General features: G+C 35.7%; 1 protein-coding gene across 3 annotated transcripts in view; it reads right to left on the reverse strand.

Annotated features, from left to right (window-relative positions):
• Positions 1-1,606: 1,606 nt before the first annotated feature.
• Eda2r (ectodysplasin A2 receptor) overlaps positions 1,607-27,533 on the reverse strand; it is a 51,250-nt gene continuing 25,323 nt past the window's right edge. For all 3 annotated transcript variants that reach the window (XM_051179164.1, XM_051179166.1, XM_051179165.1), the window contains 4 exons: positions 11,720-11,898; positions 6,445-6,530; positions 4,767-4,931; positions 1,607-1,980 (listed from right to left, as the gene is read on the reverse strand). In XM_051179164.1, coding sequence (XP_051035121.1) covers positions 1,607-1,980; positions 4,767-4,931; positions 6,445-6,530; positions 11,720-11,898 — 804 coding nt within the window. The remainder of the gene's footprint in view (positions 1,981-4,766; positions 4,932-6,444; positions 6,531-11,719; positions 11,899-27,533) is intronic.

Genomic DNA, 27,533 nt, shown 5'->3' on the forward strand with positions numbered 1-27,533 from the left:
AGGGCCTACATCCCAGGTCCATGTTATTGTTGTTGAACAGAAGAAGAGCAGGAAAGTCCAGTAATAACTGCTGGCAAGGTTGCCAAGAGTGAAAGAGACCTAGAAAAAGAGCAGAGTAAGTTAGAATCCTGTAATGCAGTCTCATCAGCACCCTCTTTTCCCTTTACTGTAAAAGTTCATGGTTAGACCAGTGACTTAGGACACAATAGCAGAAATATATCACCTGCCTATACAGATGACGAGTCTATTCTATTCCAAATTAGCCAAAGGACTTGTGCTGAAACTGGGTTAAGTTATAAATACTATGTACTTGAGAAAAACCAAAAATGATGCTCTCTAGACAGACATTGTTTTTAGTTCTCTCACATGGCAGAGAAATCAGATGTGTTGCCAAAGGAATAGAACCAGAACTCACAAGTGAGTATGAGGTGCAATTTTGCTTATTATGCTGAATTTGAATTTTTCAGTCATAGCTGTACTATACATTGGGCAGTTATGAGCTCTCATTCACTGCCATATATGAATAGGAACTATATAAGCACTTGATGAAATAGATTGGGCATCTTTGATCCAAAATTCAAAGATTCAAAATCCCAAATGCTCAAAACTTTATAACTGTTTGACATGACACCATAAGTGAAACATTTCATACTTAATCACATGTGATGACAGATTATACTAAAAATAGCACCTTCAGGATATGTGTATAAGGTGTACATGAAGCATAAATATATTTTGTGTATTTTTCTCAAAGAAAAATACATATGCACATACACAATGCACAGAACATATATATGTATATATATATATATATATGTGTGTGTGTGTGTGTGTGTGTGTGTGTGTGTGTGTGTGTGTGATATTGAGATATCATCCATCTATAATGGGACTGCTAATTCTGGGCTCTAGCCTAGTTTTGAGATTGGGTTGCTCTATGACTTTAAGTAAATCATTTTTCTTCTCTGTGGCTCAATTCCTGCCTGTTAAAAATGAGATTAGCATATTTCTGATTTGCCTACCACACAGACATGAAGTTATGAAGTTCAGAAAACAATGTAATGAATATAGGACAAATTTGTAATTTGTGGTCAAATGCAGGGAAAGGAAGGAAACGTCAGCATAGTGTAAACATCTCTCATGGATACATTCTAAAGGACACTCACATGTGTTTTCGTTCAATCCTCACAACAATTTATGAGCAGAAGACTGCCTGAAAGAGTTAAAATGATTTCCATGAGCTCATAGGCTCTTCAAGAACAGGGGTTCATCCGAGTATAGACCTGCATGTATGTACAATACTGTGCTGCTTATACCCATTAAAGGAGAAAATGGAATATGACTAGTCAATAGTGGGGTCCAAATGAAGAAATTGGCATCAGGACAGACTGCCCAGTCTGTAGACAATCATTGGCTTACAGGTCTGATGTAAAATTAGCTCAAAAGCTTAGTGTTACAACTGTTGCCTCTCCGACTTCTATCAGCCTAATTTCCTGCCAGTCCTCCGCCCAAGCCCTGCCATACAATAGAACTGGTGTTGGAAATTTGTTGAGAGTGGCCCACACTTTCTGGGCTTTTAACCACACTTTTCTAGCTCACCTTAGTAGAGTCAAAGTCTGGGAGCTTCAAAAGGTGCATGGAGCTGCAGCCTGCTGGAGCTTCCAGCTGTATTCTCCCTCAAGGTTTCAGCTCCAGTACAAGGGGCAGAGCTGGAAAACTTTTGCAGGTCCAGCTCTGTACATTCAATTGGGGTATGGACCCATTGAGAATGGCTCTCTGAGGCACAGGACGCCATGGTAAAGGACTCCTGGGTGGGGAAGCCACTAGTGGAGCTGCAGTCATCATCCAGGATGGAGTTAAGTGGCTTGATCTCAAAGATGCTCTCATTCACTGGAAATTCAGACCTGGTCTCCTGGCCAGCTGGCATGGGGAAAAGAGAATCCTCCTCCACTGCCTTCTCAGCCTCATATTGCAACGAACCTCCTGCAACTCGAAGCAGAAAGCCATTGAGTCACCCAAATTCAAGTTCTCTTCTCAACAGGGTACCTCTTCCTGAGCACAAAATAAAGAGGGGTGAGGTGTTCTAGGAGCCAGAGTTCTACTTCCCTTCTGGAGGACCAGAGCATATTTCAGAAACATACTTTCATTGGTGTACTGCATTAGTAGGCCAGATGCTAGTAGGAAAGAGATAAATGCCTTGTAGAAAAGATATTGTAATGTGCCCTTTTGTTCCATAATCTTTGTATCCTATATGGCAAAGGAGCCACACAATCAGATTTATGGAAATTGATGTTAAAATACAAAGATTATCTTGAATTATACAGATGAGTTCACAAACGCCCTTAAAAATCATGATTTTTATTCAATGATTAATGATGAACATTTTAATTATTTTCATTTTTCTAGGTTACTAGATGCATCCTGAGACATATCAGAAGGCAAAAATGACAGAGCACACTATAGAGGTATGGCGTAAAAACCCAATATACCATTCCTAGTTTTAGAAATAGAAAAGAGCCATGAGCCAAAAAAAAAAAAAAAGTATATATGAGCAGCCTTCTCAACCTTCTCAATGCTTCAGTCCTTTAATACACTCCTTCATGTTGCTACTTTATAGCTATAATTTTGCTGGTTATCAATCATACTGTAAATATCTGTGTTTTCTGCTGGTCTTAGGCAACCCATTGAGCCCTAAAGGGATCACGACTCACAGGTTGAGAACCACTGCTCTAGAAGCTGGACATGACCTTCAGCTGGTAGCCACCCAGAAAATAGGACTTTAGTTCTATAAATTCATAAAGGAGCAGATTCTTTAGAATATACAGAAACATAGTCCTATTAATTTCTTGATTTAGGACTTGTTAAGATCCAGGAAATCCTGCTTATCTTCTGAGCTATGGAAACTGAGAAAATCCATTAAATCTGTAACAATTGTTACAACAATGATAAAGGTAAGTAACCCATCATTCATGCATGAATCTGACTCAATATTAGTGTATGTTTGTTTGTATCCCCATTGTGGTTGTGGTTCTGCAGTTTGTTCAAATTATTTACATATGCATAAGAAAATTTCATAAAAAAATCACAAATTTCTGAATTATTTGAAAATTTGGAGAGTTTTGCTGTTGTAACAAAAAGAAGGAAAAGAATAACTGATTTTTTATTCCTAGAATATGATCCTTCCGTATGTCACAATCCCATGCCTTTTTCCTGCATCTGCATTGGGTTTAATTCACACCAAATTAACATTCACTGCAAAGCACTAGAATGTGTGTCAGTCCGTGGGTAGTAATAAACTCCTTTCTCATATGGAAATCATTAGGAAGCTATCCATCCTCATGCTTGCAGGAAGATACTACATTGCATCCTTAGGCTAGAAAAAGAGTTACTCATTTTTCTCTCCCAAGGCTGTTCTTAGATGTGTTTCATCACATCCACCTTACTGAGACACAGGACCCAAACACTTCATAACCCATGTTCCAAGACTGGGCAGGAATTTTTATTTTACATACCACCTTCAAAAGACTGAATGGCCAATGAAACAGGTATACAGTGATCCACCATTATCTTAACTTGAGAGCTACCAGAGTAAATTTAAGGAGACTGAAGTAGAGTTGAAGAGGGACATTGAGAATCAAGAGGGAAACACTCTATCTCATGAAATGCTAGATTCATCTTTGCTAAGCATTGAGTACATGCAAATAAGTCACTGGTAGTTTCTAGAGCCAAACTGACTAAACAAGCTCTATTTTAAAAGAATTTTCCAACTCAAACAGAAGCCAATATAAAGTGTTGCTTCAGGCACAGTGTCCATTAAGTTAAGGAATCCTGACACTTTCTGCATCTAGTAAACTCTATCTTTTCTTTTACTAATTCAGGTCTATTTATTAGTCTGAGTTAGTTTTTTTTTTTTTTTTTTTTTTCATTATCCCTGCTTAATTCTTGGTTCCACTAATTGCACTGAAGCTGCATTGAACACTGGTATTCTTGTCTGGGATTCTAATGTCTTATTTAGTCCTGATAATTCCAACTCTTTTATATTTACTCCTTAATGACCTAACTTTCAGTCTTACTATTATTGGCTCATAGATGAAGTTGATAAAAGTCAAAGTGTTATCAAGACTTTGAACATGATCATCTATCTTGATTTTCATGTAGTCATCTCCTATGGCATGGGCCATATCTCCTGGAGCAGCAGTATTTTGGAAGACAGAAAAATATAATAATGCTGACAAAACACTATGATTTTAGTTATTCCATTTTGGGAAAATACTATATTGACAGCATTTACTGTATAACTCATTAACTTCTATTAGTCATATTTCAGATATAGCCAAATTCTCTTCAATTCTGATTCTTCAGAATCTATTAATACATAATACAGAAAGCAGTTTAAACAACTTAGCCAACCCATCTATCATTTTGAAGATTAAAATTAAGTAAACCCAAAGAATATAGATAGATAGGTTGAGTTACATTATGATTTAAAAATAGTGTTTGGTCTCTAGATTTCTTTACCAAGTGATTTCCAACTAAGGGAAACTTTCAAACTTAAATCAGTCCAATAAACCAGGTACATCCCAGCACTTTTGACAACCCATGTTTTTTATGCCATTCCAGATAGTTTTCATATGATATCAGAGCATCATTCCTGGGTTTTTCCAATGTGGCAGAGAAGGTCCATTAACTTATAACGTCAGAAAAATTCCTTTTACCAAAAAATTTATCTTAATTCTAATTCATGTGAAATGTTAAGCAGACACACTTACCACACTGACAATGTCTGTTGAAAATCTGCTTGCAGTAGAGGAAAAAGAGTCCAAGGAAGGTTAATGCAAATACCACCAGCAGACTGCCTACCAGTGCAACAAGTGTGGCTTCCTTACCAGGAACAGTATGGGCATCTACCTTCACCAAGCTCAACTGGAAGGTACCTGTGGAACAACAAAAACAGAACAATGGGGGTGGTGGTCAGTTAATGTGGGCAGTTAACAGACAAGGGCCCCAAAGTTCCTTGGCCACATCTCTTCATTTAGGTCATATCTATCAGGGCTGCTAGGTTCTTATTAGAAAATAGGTAAAATTATAATGAAAAAAAAGGAGAACTCATAAGCTTCAGGCACAGAATAAATTAGCATGACTAACCAAAATATGCTATTATTGTGCTTCATTCATGCTATATTTAGTAATATAACATAAAAAATAAAACTAAATTAAGGTGCTCATAGGTAAATACTAGATCAGTAAATCCTGATTTACCCTTAATACATCATAAGGGACCTTTAATTAATTAAATAACTCAGTGCAGAAAAAAAGTGAAGAATAGCTTGATGACTTTTACAGAAAATATTGTAAAGAATAAAATACTAGTACGTATTGTCTAATAATATGAATATACATGAAATAATATTAGCATTTAAACAGTAATCAGCAGAGGAATATGTCTATGAAATAACCACACACTCTCTGTATTCTTTTACACCCTTACAGTGAAGATATCAACATACTTGCAGCCAATGTACTTTGAGTGAAAACAATGTACGTCACTTCTAGATTCATTTAAGAGCTGATACATCTTGATTATTTCTTTTTATAACAAGGAACTAGGTATTACCTAGTCTCGCAATCACAGGCACATGATATTAGAAGGCTTTTCCTTATGAAAGGAAACATGGGATTTGTTTATTAGCATAGGATAGCCTAATAAAAGGCTGCTTAAAATTTCAGGAAAGTGGTTGTTTCTATAGTGGGAAGGAATGAAGATGACTCAGAAAGGATAACAAAGGAAAGTTTATTATGTCTTTTCTTTTAAAAATCTGAAGGAAATATACAAAATTTTAAGATTTATTTTCTAGAAATCTCAGCTAATTTAGGACTTTATATTTTTATACTTATCTGTATTTTGCAATGTTTGTTCTATTTATTATAATTTGTAGGGACAAACCATTAATTTAAAGAATTTTTAGAAGATAAACAAAAATTATGGTGACTCAGACAAACAAGTAAATGTGAAATGAGATGGACATAGACTACGAGATTCTACTTTTTTTTCAGATTCTGATGTGGTCTAAGATATTAGGAAGTCCATATACCATGTATATTGCCTCTAATAGCAATATTGACTCTACTAGCAATTAATAAATGTAGAAATGTTAATATTTTAAAAAATACATAATAGCATTCATTATTCCATCAAACCTAGTCAAGCAAGTCATCAAGCATGAATAAAAATATGTTCATTAGATTTAATTTTTAAGACAAGAGAAATGAGTTTCAACGAGTTTGAAAGCTGAAAAGTTGGAGTTAAATCATAGCTGATTGTCTTTACCAGGACTCCAATGGAAGGAGTACTAAAGAATATTTTCATTCTACAAGAATAAAGAAGACTACTGACTTTGTTGAAAAAAAGAGGTTTGGGGAAGACAGGAAAAAAAAATAGATACACACACTGAACCTCAGAAGAAGGAGTTTGCTTTGTACATGGGATGCATTCTTGGTCCTGCAGTCCCCCGATGCGTGTCTTTTGGTAGAACCTGTAATCAGAGAAGAAAAGAATGGCAGAGTGATGAAACAAAAAATTGACTTGTAACACTGTTTCCTGAGATCATAAAGAATGTCTAACAGGCTTTCCTTCGTGTTTCTTTGATGAGAAGCATACATACACGTGTGAAATTTCTGACATGAGTGATTCAGTACAACTTTTTCCTAATTCATCACATTATATAGCCAAAAGGGTAGCTAAGGACATGAAACAGGAAAGCAATTATGATACCAATTTCCTCATGATTTATGTGCAATCTATCTAAAGCAACATTTTAATTTAAATTTTAGGCAGAATATCAGCACAATTAAAGAGCTTTTGAGTGGAGCCAGACCTCTGCTGGAGACCCAACAATCCCTGTGGGACCACCCTGAGTCCCCTCCAGCCTGATCTTTGATCCCCATCACATGGCCTATGCTGAAGAGAACACTCCTAGTACTCTGACCCCAAAACCACTCCACCCAGAACCTGCCCTCCCCTCACCCTGTGCCCTAGTGAGCCCACTGCTGCACTGCTCTGGTTTATCACTGGGCCAAAGAACATGTCCCCTCTGCCTATGGAGAACTTCCTGGATCTGCACTGAACACACTAGACCCATCTATCCTCTCAGGGACACCCTAAGTCCCTGCCTGAATGATATTTGACCCCATCACCGGGCCCCTACAGGAGCAGAGAACTCCTAGAGAGCTTGGACCACCCAGAGCTACACACATCGAACTACTGACCCACCGACGCCCACTGGGAGAGTAGCACAGAGACAGAGAGACTCTACCCGCACCCACTGGAAGATGCAATGAGAAGATGGCAATAAAAGAAAATACCTAAAAATAGAAAGACAAGCAGGACACCACCAGAATCTAGGGACTCTACACCAATTAGAACTGAAAACACCAAAGCAGATAAGGTATAAGAGAACGACTTAAAAAATAACTTCATAAAAATAATAGAAGCTCTCAAAGACTATATGAGAAAATCCCTGAAATAGCTGGAAGAAAAAACAAACAAAAATTGGAAGAAATGAATAAATCTCTTAAAGAAAGTAAGGCAAGCCAAGAAAAAACAATCAAACAGGCGAAGGAAACAATTCAAACAGTTCAAGCCTTGAAAACTGAAATAGAGATGATAAAGAAAACACAAAATGAGGGAATGCTGGAAATAGAAAAACTGGGCAAATGATCAGGAACTACAGATGCAAACATAACCAATAGAATACAATATGATGGGAAATGTCATTCTGTATATGTTTCTCATACTGGTTAATGAATAAAGCACTGTTGGCCAATAGGAAAGAAAGATAGGAGGGACTAGGAGACAAGGAGGAAAGAGGAAGGAGTAAGGAGGAGTCAAGATGGAGAAAAGGGAGAAGAGAACAGAACTGCCGGCCCCGTTCTCCAGTAAGACCACGTGGAAATATATAGAAATGGGTTAATAATTAAGACATAGCTAGCTGATAAGAAACTAGTACCTGGCCAAAAGCATTATATCAAATACAGAGTTTCAGTGTATTCATTGGGGTTGGCGCAGTGGCAGGACAAGACCAGCAAAAACTTACTCCTTACAGAGATGAAAGACAGAATCTCGGGCAAAACTAGAGGAAACAGATTCATCGACCAAAGAAAATCTTAAATCCGGCAAATCCTTAACTTAAAACATCCAGGAAATGTGGGGCACCATGAAAAGGCCAAACCTAAAAATAATAGGCATAGAAGAAGGTGAAGAAGCCCAGCTCAAAGGTGCAGAAAACATATTCAACAAAATCATTGAAGAAACTTTCCCAATCTGAAGAAGGACATGCCTATGAAATTACAAGATGCATACCGAACAACAAATAGACTGGACCAAAGAAAAAAGGCCCCTTGACACATAATAATCAAAACACCTAATGTACAGAATTAAGAAAGAATATTAAGGTCAGCAGAGGAAGAAGGCCAGGTAGCATATAAAGGCAGGTGTATCAAAATGACATCTGACTTCTCCATGGAATCTCTCAAGGCCAGGGATGCCAGCCCAGATTGCTATACCCAGCAAAAGTCTCAATCACTATAAACTGAGAAAAAAAGATATTCAATGACAAAGCCAGATTTTACAATACGTATCTATAAATCCAGCCCTAGAGAAATTTGATGGGAGATGTCATTCTATGTTTCTCATAGTGGTTAATGAATAAAGCACTGTAGGCCAATAGGAAAGCAAGATAGGCGGGACTAGGAGACAAGGAGGATTCGAGGAAGTAGTAAGAAGGAGTCAACATGGAAGACGGAGATAGCAGAACGCTGGCAGCCTCTCTCTCTGGTAAGATAAGACCACATGGAAGTACTTAGATTAATAGAAATAGGTTAATATTTAAGACAGAGCTAGCCGATAAGAAACTAGTAAACTGGCCAACAGAATTATATCTAATATAGAATCTCTGTGTGTTATTTGGGGCTAGTGCCTCAGTGGGTCCAGGCCGGCAGGCAAAACCATACTCCTTACTTATGGCATTTTCCTGGGTTGGACTCTGTTTTGAGTGAGACAAGCAAAGATTTGCTCAGCTCCTTTAAGGGAGATTTCCTGACTCAGCATAAGCGGCAAAAAACCACATGGCTTTTAAGAAACTCTGCTAACAATACATTGGTGTGTACGAGAGCTGGCAATGGCAGTGACCACATCTCCAAGCCAGCAACATGCTGCTGAATGGCAGCGTAGGCCAAGGCCGTGAGCACAGCTCTCAGTTCTGGCAGTAAAAATACCTGCCTCCATCTTGGATAGACAGTGGCTAACACAGCTATGACTTTAATTTTAGCAATGTTGTTATTTACCAGATAAAGACTCATGGCCAGAAAAAGATAAAGATTTTCAGTAAAGACAGATTCATATAAAGAAAAAGCAATAAAGGTTTAGAGTGTATTCTAAAATATATGTAGGCTTGGGAGAGAAAAGGATTAAAATGGTTTTAAAAAGACAGTGAGGAGCTGGGTGTGGTGGCACACGCCCTTAATCCCAGCACTCGGGAGACAAGAGGCAAGCAGATCTCTGTCATTGCAAAGTAAACCTGCTAAGCAGAGTGAATTCCAGAACAGATAAAAGTTACACAGAGAAACCCTGTCTCAAAAAAATGAAACAATAAAAAGTAAAAAAAAAAAAAAAAAAAAAAAAAAACAGAGTAATAAAAAAAGCCATGTAAAAAGCACAGAAAAACTGTGGATAGTACACCCTATTCTGTTGTCTTTAAATTGCTTGACTGCTGAGGAAATAACAACTGATAAAAGAAATGCTGCTGGATTAATTCAGTTTATATATTTTAAAAATGCTTTGACTCCAAAATTTAAGTTCAAGGACAGGTTACTGGGAAAAGGATTTCTATTTTTGTTTTCACAGAAAATGAAAAGCTGTGGATTCCTTCCAGACTAATGTGGTTTGATCAAGCCAGACCCCCTGAAACAGAGTTCATGGTGATCCAACATTCAAGATGTAGGACAGAGAGAGCAGTTAGGACATTGCAGCCTTGCAGACTACAGCCAAGATATCTGTGTCTTCTTAGGATCCCCCGTGACAGCACCCTTTACCAGCAGGAAGTAGTTTGGAAAAAAATGATGCCCAAATTCCCAAATATTGTCTATAAATATTTGCTTTCATTTAAATACGCTTGGTTTAAATGGTTAATGGTCACAACCAATATATTTAAAGGTAAAAAGGGAATTATGGTATAGATATGAACACTTTGTTTTGGAATGGATTTTCACTTATTGATACAAATTTAAGGTCAATTTTGTGATATGTATATTTTTCCTCTTATTTAGTTATTATGTTTATATAGCTCATTTAAAATATAATGTATAATTTAACATAGATTATAGATAGTTACCTATGATAGTTAAAACTTAGAGTTAAGTTAGTTAGGTTTTCAAGATGTATTTGAGATGGATAGGCATTCTTCAAACCTTTCAAAGACCTACAGAATATGGCATTTAAAATGGTTTAGGGTTTTTCTTAACAGTGAGGCACAACTGCTCCTGGCAACACCACCTGTGTCAGAAAGGAAGATGGACATTGGAGAAACACATTATAAAGTTTACTTCAAATATGACAAGACTAGCCATTTGGACAAGATACTGCTCTTGTCTGGACTGTTTGATGTTATGCTGTATAAACTGGACATGCAGGACCCACAGAAAAGTGACAGCTGATTCAAGATGGACATTGCTACAGAGTTCCTGCTTCATGGAAGAGTCTGGCAGACAGTCTGCAGGACACAGAGTAAAGTGACTGATAAACTGCCAATACAGGTGGACAGTTTAAAGTTTCCTGCTTTGCTGAATTGTCTGCCAGACACACTATGGCCTATGGGCTGAAGATGGAAGATTACAGAAGAACTTCGGGTGATTGGCCAGGCAATGAGTTGTCTCTGTCATTTCTAGAGCTTATATGTTATCCTTCTGTGGTTTTGATGGAGTTGAAGACAGATAGTTATGTTTATAGTTTTCCTTAGTTATGATTAAAGATAAGTTATATATAAGACTTTAGACTCACAAAAATAGGATAGATAATGGAATGATTTGTTTAAATATTGCTAATAATTGCTGAACTAAATATTGTTAACTGTGGTTCTTATTTGATAACTGTTTTGTGTTATATTTTGCTATGTTAAGGATAAAACCATTCTTTTTATTTTAGACAGAAAAGATGAGATGATGGGAGATGTCATTCTGTAAATATGTTTCTCATATTGGTTAATGAATAAAGCATTGTTGGACAATAGGAAAGCAAGATAGGTGGAACTAGGAGACAAGGAGGATATGGGAAGTAGTAGGGAGGAGAGTCAAGATGTAGGACAGAGAGAGCAGAATAGTGGCCCCTCTCTCCGGTAAGATAACACAATGTGGAAATACTTAGATTAATAGAAATGGGTTAATATTTAAGACATCTAGCCCATAAGAAATGCTAGTAATAGGCCAACAGAATTCTATCTAAAAAAAATAATTGCCAGATACATACACATACAGACATGCATGCATACATACATACATACATACATACATATATAGCCAGAAAGATATGGCTTTCCCATTCATATATCTTAAATGGAGTGTGACATGGGTAGTCAGAATACTTTTAGTAAAGTCTAAGAGGTAGGATGATAAGGGACATCAAATATTTTTAAGAAATCCCAGAAGGACTGATACAATTGAGTAGGCTTACCTGGGCATACAGTCTCCACAGATAGCATTAGAGGTATTTGTGCAGTTGGCCTTCTGGACCCGATTGATGACAGCACATGTAATGCAAGTCTGACACCTGTGATGTCCCCAGGTGCTTTTATATTTTCGGGGAGGGCAGGCTGTACAATATGCATCACCACCTTCTCCATAACCACAATCCTGAAATATAGGAATTTTCATAAGAGCTTAGAGAGATGCTATGAGTCAAGGAAAAATAGTTTTCAGACTACAAGTTCTATGTTATTGGATCATTGAATCAATTTAACAGGTTGTAACCAACATGGAAAACTGAAATGGACATAAAATGAAGTAAAGCCAAGTGTATCAATCAAAATAAATAGATTACACTACAAAAAAACTCACAAAGTTTTATTCATATAAAACTACTTGTGCATATAGGGATTTTAGACCTAGAGCAAAGGATCACCAGCCCATAATTCACACTGCCAGAGGAACTAGGATACAAGGTGTATTCTAAGAGACTCATATAAGATTCCTCACAGAAGAGGGAAGCGACAAGTTCCACAGAGCACATAGGAAGTAGAGGGCAGTGAATGGAGAGGGAACTAGGCGAAATTGAAGGGGAGTAAAGGAAAGCATTTGCTACTAAGAAGATTAAGTCAGCATAGGAATAGAAGACAGGAGAGAGAGAGAGAGATAGACAGACAGAGAGAGAGAGAGAGAATAAAAGAGGGAGTCATTTTTGGATTGAAGAGAAAACAGAACCTAAAGATATATATAAAGACCAACAAAACTGACTCCAAGTAACAATTTGAATAACTGTGGAAAGGTTACCATAACTGCTCTTCCCTGATAATGAGATGTATTCCTGGTGCACAAAAGGACCTTGCTGACACATGCCCCATGGAGGGATACTCCATTAACCTAGAGACAGGAGAGAAGTCCTAGTCCCTACTTCAAATGTCTTGTCAGATTTACATGACCCACTTAGATGGCATAACCCTACATGTGGAGTGGGGATGGGTGGGTGGGAGGGGAGGGTGATCAGGGCACATGTGATGGGGAAGAGAGGGTAAGATGGAGGGAGGGAGAGGAACTGGGATCTATATGTAAAATAAAAAAAAAAAAAAACAGATTATTTCTTACACTCTGCCTATTGGAGATTCAATGACCTGTATTAGCCAAAACAGTGCATACATGAAATGTTTAATTTTTGTGCTATTATGATAGGAACATTAGGTAAAGGAGAACATTTTGTCCTCAAGAGATAACTCACTTTAATTTTATCATATGGCACAAGACATATACATCAACTGATAATTATTAAGTATAAAGAGTACAAAACCCCACAATTTTACAGTATGTGAGAAGGTAGTTCCTAGCAAGTATCTGAAATAAAAGATAGTACCTATCTTTTTAATTAAAACTTTCACAGGTACAACACACATCAACGCATGTTGGGTAATGATGAAAAATTAGTTTTTATTCTAGTACACTATAAATGTTTTTGTACACTGGATAAGGCATCTATCCTTTTGCTTCAGGTAAAGTATCAATGCAATGATACTATACTACCTATTCTCTCTGTTCATAAGAAAAGAGATTGGAATACTTGTTCTGTAAAGATTATTCTAGCTCTCCTACTACGGAAATATGTGTGGTGATTCCATAAAGAGATATAAATCAATCTACCTCAAGATCTAGATATTTAGGCATGTACCCAAAAGATGCTTCATCATAATAGAGAGACACTTGGTTAACAATGTTCACTACTGTTCTATTAATAATAGCCAGAAATTAGAAACAACATAGATGTCCTTTTACAAATGAATGGATAAAAAAATGGAACTTTTTAAGTAGGAATATTATTTGCCTGTTATAAAATAAATAAGTAGGGGAGCTTATCCCACATAGGGGTATACTCTCTCAGCCTAGATATATCGGGGAGGGCCTAGGCCCTGCTCCAAATGATATGACAGATTTTGAAGACTCCCCATGGAAGGTCTCACCCTCCCTGGCAGCAGAAATGGGATGGGGTGGTGGTTGGTGTGGGGGTCAGGGGAGAATGAGAGGGTGAAGGAAATGATATTGACACATAAAACAACTTTGTTTGAAATTTAAATAAAAAGTGGTGGGAGGAAGTAATATACATATATAAAAAAGGAATCAGTAGGTAAATGGATACGATGAGAAAAAACAATTCCAAGTAAGGTAATCCAGGCCCAGATGGACAAATACAGTATGCATTCTATGTGTATATTGAATTTTAAGTCAATTATAATTAAGCTACAATCCAAAGAAAGGATGGATAGATCTCACTAGAAAATGGAACTAGAATAGATAGTTTTGTATGTGGGCGGGTACTGAAACAAAAAGAACAAGCAGCGTGGGGTAGGGAAAGGGGGAATAAGGGAGGGAATATGGGTAAAATGACTAAAATTAAGGGTCATTTGAAAGGTGGTATGGAAACTGGATATGGTAGAGGCTTCTTAATGTACATACATATATGAAGGCAATCTAAATGAATTCATCAAATAGTGAGGGAGACAGAGCCCCAACTGGATAGTTCTTACCAAAAAAAAAAAAAAAAAAAAAAAAAAAAAAAAAAAAAAAAAAACAGAAGTTTCCAGAATAAGTATCAGGTTATACATAATTGAGTTGTTGGCCAACATGATCCCATGGGGAACCCCAAACAACCCAGCTGTTGCCAAGAATATAGATTGCTCTTCACAAACATACTCCAAGAGCCATGTTTTGAAAACAAAACATACAATACTCACTAAACATGAATTCACGAAGGTGCCTATCTACAGGCTTCACCTACAAGGACTAGAGTTCTTAGTACCAGAAGGTACTATGCACACTGGGAAAGGAGAAGCATAAACACCAAGTATAAGCAAGGAGAATGGTGGCACAAAATTTGTGGGAGAAACCAATCAATAATTGATTTGACTTAAGTTATACTCAATGATATAGAACTTATATAAGTAATATACCTAAACATAATAAAAGCAATATACAGTAAACCAACAGCCAACACCAAACTGAGGGGAGAGAAGCTTAACATGATTCCTCTAAAATCAGGAACAAGACAAGGCTGCCTTCCCTATATATATATATATATGTCTACAATGTTGTACTTGAAGTTCTAGCTAAAGCAATAAGATGACAAAATGAGATCAAGGGGATACAAATTGGTAAGGAAGAAGTCAATCTATCACTATTTGCAGACGATATGATAGTTTACACAAGCGAGCCAATGAACTCTACCAGGGAACTCCTACAGCTGATAAACACCTTCAGCAAACTAGCAGGATGCAAGATAAACTCAAAAACAGTCAGTAGACCTACTATATACAGAGGACAAACGGTGGAGAAGGGAATCAGAGAAACATCATCCTTTACAATAGCCACAAACAACATAAAGTATCTTGGGGTAATACTTACCAAACAGGTGAAAGACCTATATAGCAAGAACTTTGTGTCTTTAAGGAAAGAAATTAAAGAAGTTACCAGAAAATAGAAAGATCTCCCATGTTCTTGAATAGGTAGGATACATATAGTAAAAAATGGCAATCTTGCCAAAAGCAATCTACAGACTCAATGCAATCCCCATTAAAATCCCAGCACAATTCTTCACTGACCTTGAAAGGATAATAATCAACCTTATATGGAAAAACAAATGACCCAGGATAACCAAAACATCTCTGAGAAACTTCAGGAGGCATCACCATCCCCGACTTCAAGCTCTACTATAGTCCTGTAATCAGCTTGGTATTGGCACAGAAATAGAGAGACGGACCAATGGAATCAAAGAAAATCCTGATATTAAGCCACACACCTATGAACACCTGATTTTTGACAAACCAGGTAAAAGTATACAATGGGAGAAGGAAAGCATCTTCAAAAAAATGGTGCTGGTAAAACTGGAAGATGGTGTGTAGAAGTCTGCAGATAGACTCATGTCTATCATCATGCACAAAATTCAAGTTCAGATGGATCAAAGACCTCAACATAAATCCAGCCACACTGAAAGTATTTTATTTATTTATTCATTTTTATTTTACATATCAATGCCAGTTTCCTCTCCTTCTCTCCCTTCCTCTCTTTCAGCCCCCCCTTGCCTGCCAACCATACTCCCATCCCACCCCCTACTCCACATGTAGGGTGATGCCTTCCTGGAGGGGTCATTTAAATCTGTCAAGTCATTTGGAGTAGAGACTAGATCCTCCATCCTGCCTCTATGTTAAGGGAGTATCCCTCCATGGGGAATGTGCTCCCAAAGTCCTTTTGTGCACCAGAGATATATCCTAGTTTCACTTTCAGAAGTCCCTTAGACTGCCCAGGTCTTCTAACTAATCCCATGTTCAGGGAGCCTGAGTCGGTCCAATGCTGGATTCCAAGCTATCAGTCTGGGTGGCAATTAGCTCCTCCTTGGTCAGGTCAGCTGTCTCTCTGGGATTCTGTAGCCTGGTCTTGTCCTCCCTCTCTGCATTTGAATTCCAGTTCTGCTCAGTGTTTAGTTGTGGGTGTCTGCTTCTGTTTCCATCAGCTACTCGATGAGGGCTGTATGATGGTAGATAAGTTAGCCATAAATCTCATTATCAGGGAGGGGCATTTATGGTAGCCTTTCCACTGTTGCTCAAATTGTTAGATGGGGTCAGTCTTGTAGGTCTCTGGACATTTCTCTAGGGCCAGTTTCCTCTTGAAACCTATAATGGCTCCCTCTTTTATCCTCTCTCTCTCTTCTTCTTCTTCTTCCCCCCTCTCTCTGCCTTTCTCTCATCCATTCTTCCCCTGACTCAATCTTCCTAGTCCCACGTGCTTTCCTCTCCTCCCCTCATCTTTCACCTAGCCCCCTCTCCACTCACTGCACCCACTCACAATATGCTCAGATGATCGTTTTCCTTTCCCCTTCTGTGAGGGACCTTATATGAATCTTTTAGATTCCTCATTGTATCCTAATTCCTCTGGTGGCATGAGTTATAGGCTGGTGATCCTTTGCTCTCTGTCTAAAATCCATATATGAGTGAGTACATACACTGTTCCTCTTTTTGTGACTGGATGACCTCATTCAGGATGGGTCCATCATGTTCCATCCATTTGCCTGATAATTTCAAGATTCCATTGTCTTTTTTTTCGTAGAGTAGTATTTCGTTGTGTAAATTTGCAATACTTTCTTTGCCCATTCATCAGTTGAGGGGCATCTAGGTTGCTTCCAGGTTTTTGCTATTACAAATAATGCTGCTATAAACATAGTTGAATAGATGTCTTTGTTGCATGGATGTGGATCATTTGTGTATATGACTAAGAGGGGGATTGCTGGGGCCTGTGGTAGAGTGATTCCCACTTTCATGAGGAACCCCCGTATTGTTCTCCAAAATGGCTGTACAAGTGTGTCCTTCCATCAGCAGTGGAGGAGTGTTCCCCTTTCTCCACATCCTCTCCAGCATAAGTTGTCACTGGTGTTTTTAATTTTAGCTATTCTGGCAGGGGCATCTCAGAGTTGTTTTGATTTGCATTTCCCTGATAGCTAAGGATGTTGAGCACTTCCTTAAGTGTCTTTCAGCCTTTTTTGTTTCCTCTATTGAGAATTCTCTCTTCAGTTGTGTATCCCATATTTTAATAGGGTTATTTGGTGTTTTGGTGACCAGTTTCTTGAGTTCTTTGTATATTGTGGAGATCTGCCTTCTGTCAGATGTAGGTTTGATGAAGATATTTTCTCAGTCTTTGGGGTGCCATTTGGTCTTGTCAACTGTGTCCTTTGCCTTGCAGAAGCTTCTCAGTTTGAGTAGGAGTGCCTGTGTTATTAGAGTTATGTTTAGGAAGTGATCCCCTGTAACAATTTGTTCAAGGGTACCTTCCACTTTCTCTTCTGATAGATTTAGTATGGCTGGACTTATGTTGAGGTGTTTAATCCATTTGGACTTGAGTTTTATGCATGCTGATAGACATGGGTCTATCTGCAGTCTTCTATACACTATCATCCAGTTGTGACAGCACCATTTGTTGAAGATGCTTTCCTCCACCCATGTGCACTTTTAGCTGAAACAAAACACACTTAAAGTCTTAAGGGTAAGATGCATGCCCAGAAGTAAATGGCAAAAAATTGATCTTTGGACTTTTCCTGTCTCATAATATCATGTCACAGCTTTTACTTTTTGTAACTTTATCTTTTTACAACTTTATTTATATAATTTTGGTTTGTCTTTACCCTACAGATCTTTACATGTATATCATGGCTTCCATTTGAGTGTTGTTACATAATTTCTGAATTTGAGAATGAATTAGTCTCTTTTACATCTGTTTCTTTTGCCCTCTTTTGGGAACGTTTCCTTCTGTTTTTTTTTTTTTTGTTTTTTGTTTTTGTTTTTGTTTTTTTTTTTCTACCCTAATATGTGCGATTTTGCTTTATCTTACTATGTTATATTTTCTTATTATTCCTTAGAATAGAAATGTGTTTCTTTTCTACTAAGAGATATAAATGGGGTGTATCTGGATAGGATTGGAAGTGGGGAGGAAAAGGGGGTAGTAGAGGGAACGGAAATCATAATCAGGATACATTATGTGAAAAAAATTTATATTCAATAAAAGGAATAAAAACACCTATACATTATGGCTAAAAATTATTCTAGCTCTCACAGGTTAAACAGCTATAAAATTCCTGCTTCATAGTATTCATAAATCTTTCTCCAATTATTGCATAATGGTACAGCATTTCTGTTTATGGGTTAAGGATGTATAAGAATTAGATATATACAAAATTGCACATGTGATTAATAGTACTTAATTCTACAAGCAAAATAATTAAACAAAAGAACTCTTATTATATATACCACAATTGAAAGCAGCAACAAACTAATACAGTTTTTCTTATTCCTTGGGGGAAATTTCAAAAAACAATACTGAATTCTTTGGCAACCATATGAAAATTAGAAAATATAATTTGGTCATATTATTATCAAAACATTTCCAAATGGATCAGATATGTAAGGATTAAAGGTGAACAAATACTTTTCCAAGGGGGAGTGGGTCAGTTGACTTTCTCTTTTGACTGGGAATGGGAAAAACCTTTCTTAATTATAACTCAAAATTCCAATGTCTCTAAATAGGTAAGAATGCAATTGCATAAAATTTAAAAGAAGGTTTGGACAGCACAATAATTTAAAAGTAAAAGTGTAAAACAAACAGAAAAAATAAATACATCATGTTTCACAGGCTAAATTTGTATATCCCTGACATATAGAACTGAAACAACAATTGGCTAGAAACTAAATACATAAAACTAAACATAAATGGCTCAGATGAAAGATGTTCAACCTTACTCTCAACCAGGTGAATTAAGTACAAAGCTATCCTCACATATGAGTTTTCACTTACTCAAGTGAACAAGTTGCAAAAGTTTGACAATGTTCTGTGTTAAAAAAAAAAAAAACTGCAGGGAAACAGGCATAACCATGATCTGCTGGTTACACAAAAATGTTTTAGCTCCTTTGAGAAGAAATTATCAATACAAGGTGAAGATTACATATGCATTTAGGATTCTGCCCCATAATTCAACTGTGAACTATTGAACGCATGTGTTGTTATAATCATGCCTAGTGAATAGTAAGTTCTCAGTGAACAAGTAACATTATGTATTGTGATGCATTCTAAAACAAGTAGGGCAAGGGGATCAATCAGAGTCTCTACTAACCCTCTAACTGGAGAAGACAATGATGGAAGCTAGCCAACATTCACTGATAATCATATAATAAATTTACATATTCTTCAGCATTTTTCCTTGATGTTATTGGTTAATTCAGATAATACTTATTAGGCAACTATTACATATTATGAATCTTCCATGGGTATAATGACAAAATGAATAAAATTATCAGAGTAAAATCTCTGCCTTCATAGACTTTTGTACTTGTTTATTTTCCATATAAATTTCTAAGGTTGCATTATCATCCCTATTTCAACAATGAAAAATTTTTGTACAAAAACAGGTGGCCAACTCATGAGATTTCTCTGTGTTTTATTGGACATGAGCAACAGGGATAATGACACAACTAACCAGTCCAAGTAGCCACCTTACTTTGTGAGTCTAAGAATACTTCATAAGGCTGGATGTCTTAGTTTATACCGGAAGATTGTATCCTACAACCACTACAGTATTAGAATTACCCATTACCTCAAATTTAGAGACTTCTTTACATCAAATGAGATAAATAAAGAAAAATGCTCAGGAAACATCTTTCCAGTCATCAGGTAGTCTATCAGAGTAATGCAAGACACAGCAGTACATGTGATACACCAAGGAAATACAAAATATGTTTTTCAAACTGACATCCACAAAGAAAACCAGAATCTGTATGTTAACACAGGTAACTCCTTGATAAAATGGAAGATTTTAGTAGGACTCTGAATATCCTGAAAAAAATATCAGACACCATAAACACCTGTGATAACAAGAATCAAGAAAATCAGATTAATGAAAACAAGACAATAAACAGACACTACCATTTAGATGAATCAATTACTGGAACTGTTTAACAAGATTTTAAAGTACCCATAGAAACTGTTCTGACAAGTGATTACAAAATACATTTAAATATGAGAGAAAATTAAAATATCACAGCAAATAAATGACTTTTTTATTGTCAAATTTGGTTCTTCATATAGTGCTCAAAATGGCTTCAAGCTTAAATTCATTTTGCTCTTGCCTTCTAAATGCTGGCATTAGAGCTGGAAGTAACAATGTTCACCTAAAAGAAATTATTTTTAAGAGCCAAGTGGAAGTTATAAAAATAACTATATAAATGAACAAAATTCACTGGGTGCACTGATTACTAGAAAATTAGAAAAATCACTGAACCTGAAGATAAAACAGTAGAATGAAAGCAGTTCAAATAGCAGGGAAATTAGACTAAAATAGACAAAATAAGACAACGACTAGAGAACTTTAGGGCTAAAATAACAGATCAAGCAATAAAACTCTCAAAGTCACATGAAAAAAAAAAAAAAAAAAAAAACAAAATGATATGTGTCAAAAAATACTCAAAGAAACAAAGTCTGAATTTTTCACAAATTTATGAAAAGAATCACCAAATATGGTGATCATTAACAATTAACATAGAATAAGTTCAAACAAACACATACATGCATATCTCTATCATCTATCAAATATCTATCTATCCATATATCTCTATATCTATCTCTCTATCTCCTCTACATAATGAAATCTCTAGGCAAAAATCAAAGTTTTGAAAATATCACTCAAATGATAGTAAGTTTTCATCTGAAGTTTTCTTAAGCCATATTTTAAAGTGTTGAGACTGTATAAATGTCAACTGCAAATTCTAATATGCAGTGAAACTACAACTCAGTAAAGAAGAGGAGACAAAGATCTCCAGGCAAGAAAAAAAATAAAACTAATGTTTTACTTGTAGATATACTATAAAATAGTAGCTACAGGAAGTTTTCAATAAGAAGAGAATGATAGAAAGTGGTAACTTGGAAAGCTGCAGGAAAGATGAAAGAATATTTGAATCAGAAAAATACACTTATAAAACTTGAGCTTTTACTCCCAATCATTTTCAATACTATACTTTATTTACTTTCCATGAAACGAAGACAATAGAAACTGAAGAGATACTATTTGGGGAAAAAAGGAAATTTAAAAAAAAAGATTTCTATTTGCAGATTACATGATATTATGTGTTTGAGATTCCAAATACTCTATTTGAAAGCTTGTAAAAACTGTAAAGAATGTGAGTGATATGAAAGGATAAAGATCAAGAGCGTTTCTTTTCATTACCACCACCAATACCAATAACAAAAACACAAAGAAAAGGATCGTAGACACACTTTCCTTTACAGTAGCATCAAAGAAAGTAAAATGCCTAGGAATAAATCTAACTAATGAGGCGAAGGACCATTACAATGTACACTTTATACCTCTGAATAAAGATATACAGAGATTAGAAAATGGAAACTTAAATCATGTTCACTGATTAGTAGAATTAATATTGTATAAGGGATTATTCTATGAAAAGCTTTTAGAGTTTCAATGCTATCATAATCAAAATTTACATCTTATTTTTTACAGAAATATAAGAAAATTATTTTAAAATTCACATAGAACCACAAAAGACTCCACATAGCAAAATCTATTTCAGATTTCAAGGTATGTTACATAGTCAAGTAGCGAAAACAATTCGGTAATGGTAAAAAATAGAATCACCAATGGAAAATACCCTGAAGATCCACATATGAGTATACATAATGACATCCATATACTAGTCTACAAAGATGCAAGAAGCATACACTGAAGAGAAGATAGCACCTTCAAAAATGGTGGTGGGAAACATAATGTCCACATGAAAAAGAAGATATCAGACATTTACCTGTCACCTTTCAAAATTCTAACTCCAAATGGATAAAGATTTAAATGTCAAATCTCAAGTATCTAGAGAAAAAATGTTTGACGCACTCTACATGAAATGAGTACAGGGATGGACTTTCTAAATAGAATTCCAGTTGCCCAGAAATTGAGGTGAACAAATGACCTTATAGAATTATAAAGTGGACTCTCATGAATCTAAAAAGCTTCTATACAGCTAAAGAAATGATCACATGAAGAACATTCCCACAGAATGAAAGAGAATCTTTTCCAGCTATACATCTGACATGAGATTAACATCCAAATTAAGCAAAGAAATAGAAAAAATAAAGAGAGAAAATATAACCCACAAATAACCCATTCAAATATAGGCTTGAGATATGAACTGAGGGGAACAGTAGGACACAATTGATCTGATAGGGAAATTGATCTGATAGGGAAATGAGAAAGAAAGGGTTAATTATGGAAGGGAGATAAATGCAGAAGAAATGGGGAGGAGGACAAAATAACAGTAAGCATGTCTGAAAAAGGCACAAGGAACCACACTGTTAACTATTTACCTCTAAAAGCCTATTATACACAACTCTATATATAAATACACATACATATTTTAAATGAAATTTTCTTATCTGAGTTGACAATGCTCCCTCCAAAAGCCAAAGACAGCTCAATGAAAACCACAACACCAGATATAAGAAGCCCTCTTTTGAATTTTGGCCAGGGTTGGCCAAGATACTCCTGAAACAAGCAGCCTATTAATATTGACATTGATTGTTCTGAAAACTGGAAGGTAAATCCCTGTTGCTAAAGATACTATGCACTTCAGGCTTGGGACTCGGAGACCTCGGTGATGGAACTAACTTCAGTGTATCCTCCATGATGAAAAGGGGTCATCGGGTCATACAAGCTTCCAAAAGAAGGACATAACTAGGAATATTACTCAGCTATGATGCCAATGAAGCACAACAGTGAAGGTTTAATAAGGGTCACGATAAACAATTAGGCTGAACAGATGTTCATTCAGGGAGAAATAACTCACAACATAGACAGGTGAACACCAACAGTTTCCTGCTTCCAAGAATTCCTCCAGAAGTCCTCCTGTTCCCATGTGGCTTGCAAGAGAGCGCTGTCCTGCCCTCCTCCGACTTAGTTCCCCAATGGGTGTGGTCAGTGCCACAGAAGGGAACAAAGTGAATATCCCACTACACTTTCTAATTTCACTTAAGCCTTGCTCAAAAAGAGGGAAATCTTACCTGGTGCAGAAAACCATTTCAACTACCAACTGCTAGTGAAGCCAGAGATCTTGGAGGAGAACCTACAACTGCCACTTTACTAAACCACCAATATCCCTAATCGCATTCTAAATATTTGTTTTTATACCCATAGTTAAGTGTAGTCCTTACCCCTTTTCAAGGAAACTTATATTTGCAAAATGAGAGCATTACAGAAAACCACAATCAAAATGCATAGCTGTAGTGCTCAACCTAAATGAATACATCTACAGGACCAGTTCTGTACCTAAAGCTCATGGAATAATATGGATGAGGAAGTTTGCTGTGAGATTAACTACTAGTAATGTCAGAAATACACCCATAGCAATGTGAATGTCTAAACATGAGCTGAATAAGAACAACATAGATGTGCTAAAATGCATGGAGAAAGCCACAAGGCCTCAGCCTTACATACAGAGCTACAAGGAACTAAAGAATGCCCGAGTAGGAGAATTTGTTTTCCCCAGAGAAGTGCACACAGTACTAAGGAGGAATATAAAGTAATGGTTATAAGAAGGAAAGGGAAAGAAGAGAATGATGTAATCATATGTTAATATGAAAAAAACTAAAAAAAGAATCTGTCAAAAAGTAAAACTCTTTTCATGACTTGTATAAGTTCTGTCTGATTATAACAAAATATCATGTCTGATATCCATATCATTATATTTATATGTTTGGTATGGTGGTATGAATAAGAATGGTCTGTATAGACTCATACATTTGAATGTTAAGTCATCAGGGAATGGAACTATTTGAAAAAGAATAGGAGGTGTTGTCTTGTTGGAGAAGATGAAAGAAGTGTGTCAGTGAGGAAGTGATCTTTGTGGTTTCAAAATCCTAAGCCAGTTCCAGAATCTCTCTCCCTCTTCCTGTTGCTTGCATATCTAGAGGAGGATGTCCCATGATCCTTTTGCAGCACCATATCAGCCTCCCTTCTGCCATGCTTCCTGTCATGCTATTAATGGACTAAACATCTGAAACTGTAAGCAAGCCTCAAGTAAGTGCTTCACAAGAGTTTCTGTGGTCATGGTATCACTTCACAACAATAGAACCCTGAATAAATACTAAAATGCACACAAGTGTTGAAACCAGCAGATGCTAAAAAAAAATCATGTGTGAATTTTAGTATTTAGAACAGCTAAGAAAATAACAAAAAATTAATAGAATAAAATGACACAAATAAAAAATAAATCAAGATGGAGTCTAAAAGTTTTGTGGCACCAGTGGCACCAGCAGGAAAGCCAAAAAATAAAAAAGGGGGGAGGGATAAAAATGGAGAGAACAACAGCAAAATAGTAGCCTCAAGCTCTAAAATGCCAATCAATAAAAATCTTAAATTTAAATCATCTAAGCAAAGCAATTAAAAGGCAGAAATAAGCACTATAGATAAAATCAGATACTATCAAATTGCCCCCAGTAGCCATTTCTCTCACTGATGAATGAATCATTTCCTAAGAATTAAAAAGATGCAAATTATCATTTAAAACTCTTGTTGAGAATCATCTTTCATAGTTAGGAGGCAAAGGGAGTTTTGTTTTTTAAGTGATGCAGGTTCCCAAATGATTTTGCTGCTAATCAGTTTTATAACCAGGAAACACTTATCTTAATTTTATCATACATTCATGATGCTGACACAAAATTTTGATCCTCATCATGGAGTAGGTATAGTTATTTCCTTTATAAAAGTTGTTTATATAATATATGAGAACAATTAACTAACAATTACAATCAAGAATGGTTTATCCTGCAAATATAGAATATTTTAATTTTAAGAATTTATTACTATACTAACAAATTAGCATGATAAAGACAAAATGTATGAAATATAAGATAATGAAATACAACAAAGTTTGAAAATATTTCTGATTTTACTATATTTATTCTACAAAGGATTAAAAACTATTTCATTTGGCCATGTCTGTCTACTCAAGTACCTTACATGAGTAGAAATCAAACAGTAAACATTGCACTAAGAAAGAGTTCACAGGTTAGTATATTTCTCTATCAAATACTTATAAAATTAAAAAATCATAAAGTTTTACAAATTAGTAATGTAGTATTATAGAAAAAACATAAAATTAATAGATGATGGAAATACGTATTATAATTTTTGGTTTTGACTTCTGGGAAATGGGTATTTTATTGCAAATACATGCAATTGTAATGTAAACTAATAAGAAAAAGTTCAAAAGTGGTATCTATGCATATATTTCAAGAATATTAAAATTGTATGAAGCTTACAAATTATACTTCTACAAAAATATCCTGAGGAAGCACTGTTAATTTTCTGCAATAATTTGTTTACAATGACATTTATAATTCATGGGTGAAATATAAAATTAAATAAAGATAACGTAACAGAAATGTTGTCTTTTATGTTATTAGCTATTTATCCAAACACCACAGACTTTTAAATAATCATTAGCTAATTTCATTCTAGGTAATATGATGACCAGGATAAAAAATAATTTCTTAATTTGTTTATTCAATCATCACAACATAATTCTTGTTGCCAAACACATATTTTCCAGTCACCTTATCAGGTGTATAAATGTGCATTACCCAGTTATGTTTCAAAATATGTAAATAAAAGTCTATGTGGAAACTTTCAGGAAATATTTATTTCCTTAATAAAAGGGAAACTTTTGTCCTTTCTCTGCTTCATTACTTGTGGTGTGAAGACAGGATGATTTGGGTTTTAACAACTATGGAGCCATGAGTATGTGAACAAAATATCAAAGTATTTAAAGCACCTGAAAAGACCCTGTGTCCTTGATAACATTGTTGATCAGCAAAACATACCACAAAGCTGTCTATATCTAGGCTTCAATATGTTCATCCATACATGTGATTAAGTCACTCATACATTTTAGTTACTGATTGCTTTTCATTCTAAACATAGAAATATTTTTAAAATTTTAAAACAATTGTTCTAATTAAGTTCATTTTAAATTGGTACACAAGACATAAACATTGTACTATATCAGCATTCATTCTCAGATCATTGCCAGGCATCATCTTCTGAGAATTATCCACTCATTGCATTAGCTTGTTTATCAATTGTGTGTTTTGTTTTCTTGCTGCTTAGTTTTTTGAGTACATTTATAGTCGACACAACGCATGAATAAGTAGCAAACATTTTCTACCATTTTCTAAGATGTCTCTTTGCTCAATTGTTTCCGTTGTAGTGTAGAAACGTTTAATTTCATAAAATTTCATTTACCTACCACTGTCACTATAGTTCTATTCAGAAAATTCTTGATTTTATATATATGTATATATATAAACAATACATACATATATATCTTTAGGTCTTTTTTCTTTTCTGTTTTGGATATTTTTGAAGAAGCTGCTCTTTATTACAGAGAGTAATGGGCTTATATACCCAAGACAGGGGATGGGCTGAGCATAGGACAAAATCATGCACTACGCACACCTGGGAGGTTGTTCCCTGTTTTGAATTTTTGAGACAGGGTTTAACAGTCCTAGCTCTCCTGGAATTCTGTAGACCCACTCAGGGTTTTGAGATGTCAGCTCTCAACTGTTCCTGGTACCATGCCTTTGCCACACCACCATGGACTCTAAGCCTCTGAAACAGTAAGCTTAATTGCATATGTTCTTTTGTAACTTTCATTGGTTATGGCATTGTATTATAATAATAGAAAGCCAACTGTGACATATATGCTATTGAAAAATACTATATCTGTGTCAATCATGAAAATTAACATATAATTATATTTTAGTGTCTTTTTTTTTTTTTTTTTTTTTTTTTGCCTAGTTTAAATCTCAGGTAATACTAGATTCATAGAAAGAATGTGGTAGGCTCTTTATCTTTATTTTTAAGAAGTAATGTGAGAAATATTAGTATTGTTTCTTCTTTGAAGGGTTGTCAGAATTGAGCAATGAATTTAGACTTTTTGTTTGTTTGTTTTTATGTTTGATTTTTGAAAATGGAATTCTCTGTAGAATTGGAGGCTCTTTTGGAACTAGTTCAATAGACCAGGCTGTCCTAGAACACACAGTTTCACCTGTCTCTGCTTGCCAAGTGCTGGGATTAAATTTATGTACCACCACCGCCCAGCTATTCTAGAGCTTTTAGTTGTAAGACAATATTATTATTATTATTATTATTATTATTATTATTATTATTATTATTATTATTATATCTCTAATCA

Source organism: Phodopus roborovskii, unplaced genomic scaffold (genome assembly GCF_943737965.1).
Source record: "Phodopus roborovskii unplaced genomic scaffold, PHOROB, whole genome shotgun sequence".
Lineage (NCBI taxonomy): Eukaryota > Metazoa > Chordata > Mammalia > Rodentia > Cricetidae > Phodopus > Phodopus roborovskii.